The sequence below is a fragment of the Haliotis rufescens genome, unplaced genomic scaffold, assembly GCF_023055435.1.
Source record: "Haliotis rufescens isolate VD_foot unplaced genomic scaffold, xgHalRufe1.0.p SCAF_19, whole genome shotgun sequence".
In the NCBI taxonomy this organism is placed as follows: domain Eukaryota; kingdom Metazoa; phylum Mollusca; class Gastropoda; order Lepetellida; family Haliotidae; genus Haliotis; species Haliotis rufescens.
The window spans coordinates 23,887,182-23,898,562 of NW_025963879.1; the positions used below are offsets into that span (position 1 = coordinate 23,887,182).

The 11,381-nt window shown below is 41.8% G+C and overlaps 3 protein-coding genes across 3 annotated transcripts; all 3 read right to left on the minus strand.

Annotated features, from left to right (window-relative positions):
• Positions 1 to 409: 409 nt before the first annotated feature.
• LOC125381667 (protein wech-like) lies at positions 410 to 4,505 on the minus strand. Its single transcript, XM_048399022.1, has 3 exons — positions 4,491 to 4,505; positions 2,845 to 3,141; positions 410 to 2,366 (listed from the first exon to the last, which is right to left on the minus strand). Exons 2-3 carry the CDS (start codon positions 3,134 to 3,136, stop codon positions 724 to 726), a joined length of 1,935 nt encoding a protein of 644 aa, XP_048254979.1. The 5' UTR covers positions 3,137 to 3,141; positions 4,491 to 4,505; the 3' UTR covers positions 410 to 723.
• Positions 4,506 to 6,662: 2,157 nt separating this feature from the next.
• LOC125381622 (tripartite motif-containing protein 2-like) lies at positions 6,663 to 8,886 on the minus strand. The gene is made up of 2 exons (XM_048398713.1): positions 8,034 to 8,886; positions 6,663 to 6,686 (listed from the first exon to the last, which is right to left on the minus strand). The coding sequence occupies exons 1-2, from the start codon at positions 8,613 to 8,615 to the stop codon at positions 6,663 to 6,665; spliced, it is 606 nt and encodes a 201-aa protein (XP_048254670.1). The 5' UTR covers positions 8,616 to 8,886.
• A 16-nt stretch (positions 8,887 to 8,902) lies between these two features.
• LOC125381623 (E3 ubiquitin-protein ligase TRIM56-like) lies at positions 8,903 to 10,371 on the minus strand (the record flags this gene model as incomplete). Its single annotated transcript, XM_048398714.1, has 2 exons — positions 10,080 to 10,371; positions 8,903 to 9,708 (listed from the first exon to the last, which is right to left on the minus strand). Coding segments are annotated over exons 1-2 (1,098 nt in total), but the record flags the coding sequence as incomplete, so codon positions are not given.
• Positions 10,372 to 11,381: the final 1,010 nt, after the last annotated feature.

The following is an 11,381-nucleotide window of genomic DNA, read 5'->3' on the forward strand; positions in this document are numbered from 1 at the left end:
TTATTACATCAGTGTAATGCTGCAGAACGTAGGATGTACTTATGGACCGAATTCAAAATATCTAAACAGATCTCAGTTCTAACCTGTAACACGTCCTCACTGCAAGAACGAGAGAGCAATCGGTTCTGTTTCATAACGCGAAACAGTTCAGTAAAGCTACCAAAACAATTAGTACATTTAATGTATGTATGTACAATAGTAGTTTCAGGTGATTGTGTTGAACACTGAGGCTCATATTTTACTTACATTCGTCCCATCTTCTGCTTATTGTTCTCAGCATAGCAAGCAAGGATAAGTGTCATGTAAATATCAATCCTACACCACCATAGCTCACACCACCTCTAGTTATAACACCGAGGGATTAACTCGATGTTGCACTCGCGTTATGATTACAAACAGAAAAAACACATCATACGGATGATCTAGTATTCGGAAATAATTGATCCACTTTAATTCGAAGTTCATAATATATTATGTTAGACAATGCTCAGAATAGATCTCAGTAGGAGCAGTACACGGAGAATGTGTACACAAGTTAAATCTTCATTCATCACATTCAAATAGTAAGGCTAAGATGAGAGCTTCAACACAAACGTAGAATGTGATTTTACCAAATACGGTGAAATGTGCTTACAGGTAAATACACAATGACACATATCACTACACTTAAATCACCCAACAAAAACGTGACTATAGTTTATTGAAAGGAGAATTGTGACATGTTCACTCACATGTAAATACCTTCACCGAATCTAGTGTACACGCGTACACACGACCACGCCCACAAACACACACTCCATGTGGATTCTGGACACCATCCAGCATTGTCAGTATGTTTCTAACAAACTGTCCTGACTCAGTCAGATGGAGGACTCTGTGCAGATGGTAGTCTGTCACCAGGATGTCGCCTGTGCTGGTACTTGTGATACCATGTGGATACGGGTATGCGTCTCCTGTAGGGCGGTAGGTGAACACCTCATCTCCCTCGGGAGTCAGACACACGACATACTTGGATCCACTGTCACACACCAGGATGTTTCCTGTCCTCGTGGTACAGAGGAAGTAGGGATACTTCAAGATGTATCTACTAGGTTTGCCTGGACAAATTGACCTCAGCACGTGTCCCGCCATATCCAGGATATCAACACAGGGAGGGGAGTTGGAACCTGCTGCTAGTGTTGATGGTGTCAGAGACGTTATACCCCAGTACTCTTTGCTGGTTGTGATGGTTGACAGCAGCACCAGGTCAGGATTGACTTGTACTGTTACAATCCGTCTGTTATCTGGCAGAGTGACAACCACCTGGTTGTCCTTTAACTTTGTTATAGCCCACGGACGACAACCCACACTGAGCCTGCTGTGACATGGCTGCTTGTTCCTGTTGTAGAAGGACTTCACACTGTTGTTCAAGTAGTCTGTGACTACCACTGTGTCTGTACCAGTCACCGCTAACACCGTCACGTCATTGGAGTATGCCCCAGATGTATCTCCTGCTACTCTGATGTTAATGGTGTCCTGTAACACAGGAGTAGCCTTCAGGTCCAGCACACACCCATACAGGACGTCTATCTCACCCAGCTGTAGATCGTCCAGTGCTCTACTCAGCTTGTCCGTGTCCTGTCTGAACATGATCCTGGCTATTCTTCCCTTCTCCTTCACGTCTGCGACTCCGACAGCCTCCACATCACCGGCCTCACATCCCTGGTACATCTCATACACACCCATGTCACACTCAGATTGTAGAGTCTGGTCTATCAGCTCTGCCTGTTGTTGGTACACCTGTACTGACATCTCACCTGACTTTATGTCTGCCTTCAGTTCTCCAATGTGTTTGTCAGACATTTCTTTCAGTTCAGCCAAAAGTTTCCGTTCCTTGACTTTGATCATCTCTATTGCTTCGAGACTTGCAGACTTGATATTCGATTCTATTTGTAAGTAAAGTGTTAATGCTTCATAGACTTTGGAGTTTTGTTTACCAATATGTGTTTTCATCTCGTCTTGTTTCTTCAACAAATCCTCTTTATTCCTTCTTAACTCGGTTTTCATTGCAGGAATCTCTGACTCAATTTCAACAACCAGGTCACATTTCTTGTGATGGATTGTGCAGCATGTCTGACAAACTGCTGTTTTACAATCTTTACAAATATATTTGATATTTTCATCTTTGTGAACTTTACACATGACCTTTCTCTTGACCCTAACCTTTGTCTCTCTAGACATATCAACTACGTCATGGTGTCGGGAAGATGGAATTCGTCTGTGTACTCGAATACATAGTTCACAGAGTGCATCGTCACAAACAGAGCACCAAGATGTAGCTGGAGTTGTCTCCCCTTCCTCCTTGCAATAACTGCAGTGAGTCGTATCTGAAATATGAATGTAATCATGTAGAAATAGTAACAGTTCTATATCACAATCTATTACAGAACTTATGTGGCATATCATGTACATCACTCACGTGGGTGAGACAACATGCATCAATAACATCCCAATACGACGTAATGTAAAAATGTATGTAAATAACATTGGATTTGTCTCACTGATAGAAATCGCCATATAGATATAGATTTCAGAAGAAAACAGCGATTGTGTCTGAGATAGACCTAAGACCATCTCCCTTTCAAATCACGTCAGAATAATCGTTGTTACTTGTTAAAACAGTGTACATGATACGAATTCATAGTCTACATACAGCCTACAAAGAACTTAATAAATGACTTTCGATATATTTTGAAACCATACAAAATATTTTCCTCGCTCAACACACATTCCTATAATCCAGTCAGGTGTGGAGTTACCTGTTTAGAAATAACATTTATATTCATACAAACCACAAACGCTCACCTTTATATCCGGGGCCAAACGAGTCCAAGAGTCCCTGGATGACAAAGCTAGGCTTGACGTCATCTGCCCACTCCTCCACTGGTCTCTCAGGGGCAGACACTTTCGTCATCTTGCTGCAGAATGGACACAGGAGAGACTTGGCACTGATGGCTTCTGATCTGGTTTTGGTGTAGTTGACGACACATTTCCGACAGAAGGCGTGATTACATACAAGTGTACAGGGCTTGTCAAACACCTCTGTACATATCGTGCATGTCAGAAAGTGTTCTGTTAACTTCTGTGAGGTCGCCATCTTACCTAGAAAAAGACAAACCAGTCGTGTATTGGCTGTATAAAACATGCACGTCTAATCCACAGCCCGAGCTTAACACTCTTAAACACTAAGGCCGACTTCGGTTGTGATAATTTACTCTCCCGATCAAAAATGTAAAAAAACGATTGTGTATTAACCTATTCCCCAAACTGGAATCTTCCAGATCTTGAAAACATAAACCAATATCCCGTTTAATAAAAACGTCATCGCACACATTTATAGATGAGTCCAACTTTTGCTTACTGTACCTGCGTGTGTGGTTTGTTTTTGTTATGTGTGTATGTGTGTGTGTGTGTGTATGTGTGCGTGTGCGCGTGTGCGCGTGCGCGTGTGTGTTTCTCATCTTTATAGCCACCCGTTCACCAGTCTGTATATATATATATCATCTCACTATGGAAATAAATTAAATATTTTCCGTTTCGTTAAAACCAATCTTCCCGATATTTTATCTGCAAGATATTCGAAGAAAATATATGACTGTAGTTTCGATTCTACACATCTTGTAAGCCCCCCGCCTTTCCCGACTTAAGCATGGATACAGGAACCATTGAACTACCCATATAACACATTAACAATGTCGTCAGTTCATCAAGACATGTACTTCTCGAGATTCATAACCAGTTTTGAACACATGAGGTGGTACCTAAGTAGTTTTGTTTGGTTGTTTGGTTGGTTTTAGTCCGCTTGCTGAAGTTGGAAAATAAGTAAAATATTGATGGCCTGACAGTACGCGTTTGTTATGCAATGCATGTCATGGTGACACCGAGAACTCAGAAACAGTGGCCTCACAATGGCAGCTCGTGTGTGGTGCTTGTCAAATCATTATCACAGGCTGGCTTTACAACATGAGGTGTGTGCACTTGTGAACCGTGTGCAGTGTATCGATCACGTGACATAGTTATGGGGTGACACCAACTCATTACCATATCGAAAGTAGGAGACATTATTACAGTTCACATACTATAGAACCATTTCAGATGTGAAATAATACAGTTATGTGGAGGTATTTTCCCGTATGGTTTACTGAAGCATTTGTCAGAGATTATGTCAGTAACAATAACTGTAACAGACACACGTGATTTATACATTCATATACTTCGGGATCGGTCTCAGTATTGAAGACAAGTGGCCGATCAGAGTATTTAATGACTGTGGATCTTTAAATTATCCCGGTTAGCCTAAATGTTATATTTAATTAGATACCCGGTCATGAGAATCTGGCAGGAGATGACTGTATAGTTAGATGAACCCTTGTGGTGTTACCAGTACAAAGCAGGACAGGTTTGTAGCGTAATAAGTGAAGCAGACACAAGCCTTGTGACAACACACTTACCCGAGACAAGCAGGTTACCGGTGTCCAGGGAAATTGAGCAGCCGATGAGATCTATCCTAGAGGGGTGTGGGCGTGATTCGTTCGTTACCAAATCGAGTCATTGTGGGACAAGCTGCTTGCAGGTCACAGAAATAGGGGCGAGTGGAGGCGAATGGGCGTTTTGTACTTGTTCTAAACACACTGGGTCAAGATTCGATTATTTAAAGGCCGCTTTCATGGAGCTGGAATAATCCCGAGTGCCGCGTAAACAACAAACAAACTTACAGACTGACAGCTGTAATATTGATGACAGGAAAACTACAATTATTTACTCGAGAATATGTTACGATACTCTCTTCTTGCGGGTTTCCTTCACCGGTTTAACGTGATTATTTACCAACATACAGTGGCTAATATCTCTGTAAGCTGCTCGCAAACTAATTCTTTCAAGCTCACTTGGTTGGTGCAATGTACAATAAGCACAAAGTCGTAAATGCTGTATGTTTCTGTACTTTGCATCAAGCATCGATAGCACAACAGTGATTACATTTCCGTGTTATCACACGCAAATCACAAAACATCGCATCACGATTTATTACCATCGAACCGCTCAGTTCCAGAGTGAATTTGGCAATTCCTCCCAACAACAAGAGAGCTATTGGTTCTGTGCTTCACAACACGCCACAGTTTAGTAAATTTAGCAAAAGAATTACTGTAACTATTACTAATGCTTAGCAGCCGTTGTGAACAACTGATCACTAATTTAGTCACCTTCTATGACGTACAGAAATCAGCTGACGGAATTTAAGTAACATTCTAGACTCGTTTGGCTGTTTTCGTGTTCCACGTCATATGATCCGCCTATCTAACTCTGACTTGACTCTCCTGGACCTGAATCCCCGGCAGGACACGTGGCAGAACAGTGGAACTTCAATCCGCATCAGTGTCGTCGGAATAACGTCTTTAAAACTGTAACAAAACAGTGTTGCTCATTTATGTTTTCCAGCATGACGAGCAAGGAATACTGTCTTGTAAAAATATTCATCATACACATACATATCTCACAAGATCTCCAGGATACAGGGTGGAAATAGCTCCATAACAACTGAAATTATGATTACAAACATGTCACATGGATTTATTTTCAGATATAATTCCATATCATATAAATATATAATTTATAGAATCCACATACGTTCAAAATAAGTACGGTCAATATTTAAAATTCCATCACAATTCCATATAAAATTCAGATGTGTTCTACTGTGCGATATGTTCATGTTAGATTCATAAAAGCAGTATGTGAACAGCTGTATCTGGCTATTTAGATTACATATAGATTGTGCAAACAATTACACACCTTGTCCAACTGGATATCTGTTCATATCATTCAAATAGTAAGGCTTGGATGAGAGATTAAATACTTAAGAAAAAAGTGGGAGTTGTTTATCGTACAATAAAACACTGCAGGGAGAATAAACCATGAGGCCAAAACAAGTGGTCAAAAGTTTGGTGCAGTTGATGGAAAGGTATTCAGTTCTTTAGAAAAGCAAGTCATTAACTATTTAATACTTAGTACTTATCTTAAAGTATGAATTCAGTCTTAAATTATTACATCAGTGCAAATCTAGCAGAACGTTGGATGTACTTAAGGACCGAATTCAAAGTATCTAAACATATCTCAGTTCTAACCTCTCGTAACAAATGCGTATCTGTAGGACTCTCGTTTTTAAAACTTTATGTGCGTTGAACCATCAGTCTACAATATCAAACGACAAACGTTTTATAAACACTAGCAAAAAATGTATATTCTTTTCTTAAAATGAGGACTTAATTAATTTCAGGGCTTACAGATACTGTGCATACAGAAGATTCTCAACTTAAAGTCCGGTTTATTAAGGACGTCCCAAAAACGAGGCTGCCAACCCCCATTTTGGTAAGTGGGATTTAGGGGTCTATTTAGAGTGTATTCGGTACTCAGCGATGTGGAAGAGAAGAAGAAGATCGTATTTGGTATGCAGGTTCAACATTAATTCCAAAAAATTGGTGTACGCAAATGTTTTCTTCATATATTTTATATTTGTTTCTATTTTTCAGTAATTTTACTTGAAATCGCACCCTTTTCTCAATGCTTTTGAGATTTGTGATGAGTTTCAGTAATAGGAAAATGAGACTGAAAACGGTATTCAGGACTCAGAAGAGAATGGGGTTGGCACCCTAAAAATGTAGAAAGGTTCATCCACATAACCGTGTCTGGCCCGGAGTGACCTGGAATCCCCACGGAATGTGTTGATATACTTCTAGGGTGTTTATGTAAACCCATTCTTGGCAGAGCTGCATTAGGCGTTGAACAAAGAGGCAAATGTCCATGTTCTTGTTTCAATACCCAAAATACTTCAAACTAGTTTCTAAAAACATCCTTAATAAACGTGGGACGCTGTTCTTACTATCAATCATAGGTTTGTCTGGTCATAGCTGGAATGTTGCGGAGTGCGGCGGAAAACAACAAGCAGCCTATTGAAGGTCTCACCGTGGTGATTCCGGGTTGGTATAGGTATTAGTATAGTCGAGGCGACCAAATGGATGCGATGTTCAGGCTCCACCACTTGGTTGATTCAGTGTCATCGTGACCCAACGACTTGAATGTTGCTTGTGATGTCAATCACTGGTTTCTTGCGTCCATACTCGATTATTTACCGTCATATACATGTAGCTTGAATATTGACCAACGTAGAAATACAGTGGATTCATTTATTTGTAACACACATAAACGGCACACTCTGTGGTAGAATGTTCATAGCTTCAAGTGCATTCGTTCACTGCATTTTATGGCGCTTCAAAAAACATTGCATCACGATTTATCTCCCTTAGACCGATCAACGGCCAAGTGAATATAACACGTCCTCACTGCAGGAACGGGAGAGCAATCGGTTCTGTGTTTCATAACGCGAAACAGTTCAGTAAAGCTACCAAAACAATTAGTACATTTAATGTATATATCTATATACATCTATATCATGTGATTTTGTTGAACACTGATACTCATATTTCACGTATATCCGTCCCATCTTCTGCTTATTGTCCTCAGCATAGCAAGCAAGGATTACTGTCATGTAAATATCCATCCTACACCGCCATAGCTCACACCACCTCTAGTTATAACACAGTAGAAATTAGCTCCGGGTTACACTCGCGTTATGATTACAAACATGAAAAACACATCATACCGACGATCTGGTATTCGGAAATAATGAAACCACTTTTATTCGAAGTTCATAATATATTAAATTAGACAATGCTCAGAATAGATTTTAGTGATACGAGCAGTACACAAAGAGCCATGTCTTGCTACTCAGATAACACATAAAATGTTTACACAAGTTAAATCTTCATTCACAATTCATTCAACGCAAATGTAGAATGTGATTTTACCAAATACAGTGAAATGTGCTTACAGTTAAATACACAATGACACATATCACTGCACATAAATCCCCCAACAAAGACGACTATAGTTTATTGACAGGAGACTTGTCACATGTTCACTCACTTACATGTAAATACCTTCACCGAATCTGGTCTACACAGGTACATGCGGCCACGCCCACCAACACACACTCCACGTGGACTCTGGACACCATCCTGTGATGTCAGCATGTTTCTAACAAACTGTCCTGACTCAGTCAGATGGAGGACTCTGTGTAGAGAGTAGTCTGTCACCAGGATGTCACCTGTGCTGGTGCTTGTGATACCAAGTGGATACTTCATTGATGTGTCTCCTGTAGGGCTGTAGGTGAAGACCTCATCTCCCTCGGGAGTCAGACACACGACACACTTGGATCCACTGTCACACACCAGGATGTTTCCTGTCCTCGTGGTACAGAGGTAGCGGGGATTCTTCAAGATGTATCTACTAGGTTGTCCTGGACAAATTGACCTCAGCACGTGTCCCGTCATACCCAGGATATCAACACAAGGAGGGGAGATGGAACTTGCTGCTAGTGTTGATGGTGTCAGAGACGTTATACCCAAGTACCGTTTGCTGGTTGTGATGGTTGACAGCAGCACTAGGTCAGGGTTGACTTGTACTGTTACAATCTGACTGGAACCCGGCACAGTGACAGCCACCTGGTTGTCCTTCAACATTGTTATACCCCACGGAGCACCACCCAGACTGAGCCTGCTGTGACATGGCTTCTTGTTCCTGGTGTAGAAGGACTTCACACTGTTGTTGTTGTTGTCTGTGACTACCACTGTGTCTGTACCATTCACCACAAACACCTTCACGTCATTGGGGCATGCTCCATGTGTATCTCCTGCTACTCTGACGTTAATGGTGTCCTGTAACACAGGAGTAGCCTTCAGGTCCAGCACGTTAATGGTGTCCTGTAACACAGGAGTAGCCTTCAGGTCCAGCACACCCAGCTGTGTGAGACGTCTATCTCACCCAGCTGTAGATCGTCCAGTGCTCTACTCAGCTTGTCCGTGTCCTGTCTGAACATGATCCTGGCTATTCCCCCCTTCTCTTTTAGCTCTGCGACTCCGACAGCCTCCACATCACCGGCCTCACATCCCTGGTACATCTCATACACACCCATGTCACACTCAGATTGTAGAGTTTGGTCTATCAGCTCAGCCTGTTGTTTGTACATCTGTACTGACATCTCACCTGACTTTATGTCTGCTTTCAGTTCTCCAATGTGTCTGCCAGACATTTCTTTCAGTTCAGCCAAAAGTTTCCGTTCCTTGACTTTGATCGCCTCTATTGCTTTGAGACCTGCAGACTTGATATTCGATTCTATTTGTAAGTAAAGCGTTAATGCGTCATCGACTTTGGAGGTTTGTGTTCTTACATGTGTTTTCATCTCGTTGTGTTTCTTCAACAAATCCTCTTTATTCTTTCTCAGCTCGGTTTTCATTGCAGGAATCTCAGACTCAATTTCAACAACCAAGTCACATTTCCTGTGATGAATAATGCAGCATGTTTGAGAAACAGCTGTTTGACAATCTTTACAAATATATTTGATATTCTCATCTTTGTGAATTTTATACATGACCTTTCTATTGACCCTAACCTTTGTCTCACCAGACAGGTCAACTACGTCATGGTGTCGGGAAGATGGAATTCGTTTGTGTACTCGAATACATCGTTCACAGAGTGCGTCGTCACAAACAGAGCACCAAGTTGTAGCTGGAGTTGTCTCCCCTTCCTCCTTGCAATAACTACAGTGAGTCGTATCTGAAATAGGAATCGATTCATGTAGAGAGATTAACAGTTCTATATCACTATCTATTACAGAACTTGATGTGACATACCACTCACACGGGTAAGACAACATGCATCAGTAACATTCCAATACGTAGGAAAGTGAAATATTATGTAAATAATGTTGGATTTGTCTCACTGATAGAAATCGCCATATAGATATAGATCTCAGAAAAAACAGCGATTGTTTCTGAGATAGACCTTAGACCATCTCCCTTTCGAATCATGTCTGGATAATCATACAAAATATCTTCTCACTCAACACACATTCCTATAATCCAGTCAGGTGTGGAGTTGCCTGCTTAGAAGTAACATTTATATTCATACAAACCACAAACTCTCACCTTTAGATCCGGGGCCAAACGAGTCCAAGAGTCCCTGGATGACAAAGCTAGGCTTGACGTCATCCGCCCACTCCTCCACTGGTCTCTCAGGGGCAGACACTTTCGTCATCTTGCTGCAGAATGGACACAGGAGAGACTTGGCACTGGTGGCTTCTGGTCTGGTTTTGGTGTAGGTGATGACACATTTCCGACAGAAGGTGTGATTACATACAAGTGTACAGGGCTTGTCAAACACCTCTGTACATATGGTGCATGTCAGGAAGTGTTCTGTTAACTTGTGGGAGGTCGCCATCTCACCTACACAAAGATCAACCAGCCGTTGTATTTCCGGTGTACACAAAAGACAAATTTTAGCCACAATCTGACTGGTAGAGCGTCCACCCGGAGAGCCGAAGGTCCGGGGTTCGATCCCCGCCCGCGTCACACAGAAAGACGTTAAAAGATGGTACTTGTTGTTACCCTGTCTGGCGCCCGGCATTAAGGGTGTAAAACAAGGACTGGTCGACTCGGAGTCAGTATACTGTGTCTGAGTGGGGTATTCATGTTAAACTGCGGCATGGTATCTCAGTGAGCTAGCACTATAAATCGGCATCAGTCACACAAACACACACGTACGCACATGCATGTCGCTATATCAGTGCAATAATCTTGAACGTGACGTTAAACCCCATTTTACCTCACCTCACAATCCGAGCGTGCAGTTCTTGAACACTGACACTAAGACCGACTGTAGTAGGGGGACTTATTTACTGTCCCGTTCAAAACTAAGAAAGGGTATATTGTATCCACCCATTCACCGACTGGATCGTCCAGATCTTGAAACAATTAACAAATATCCCGTTTCATAAGACCCATGAAGATTTGGGGTAGAATAGATCTTCAGCAACCTGTGCTTGCAGTCAAAGGCAACTGTGCTTGTCGTAAGAGGCGACTAACGGCATCGGGTGGTTTATGCATGTCATCATATCCCAATTGTGTGGATCAACGCTCATTATGTCAATCACTGGATTGTCTGGTCCAGACTCGATTATTTACAGACCGCCGTCATACAGCTGGAATATTGCTGAGTGCGGCCTTAAACAACAAACAAACAAAAGAAAAGTTATCTCAGATGTATGCATTTCTTATGAACAACCTAACATCCAGCTCTAATAGTGTGTATATATGTGTGTCTGTCTGTGTGGTGTGTGCGTGTTCTCTCTCTCTCTCTCTCTCTCTCTCTCTCTCTCTCTCTCTCTCTCTCTCTCTCTCTCTCTCTCCTCTCATTGTGCAGGTGCATTTACAACATGAAGTGCGTGCACT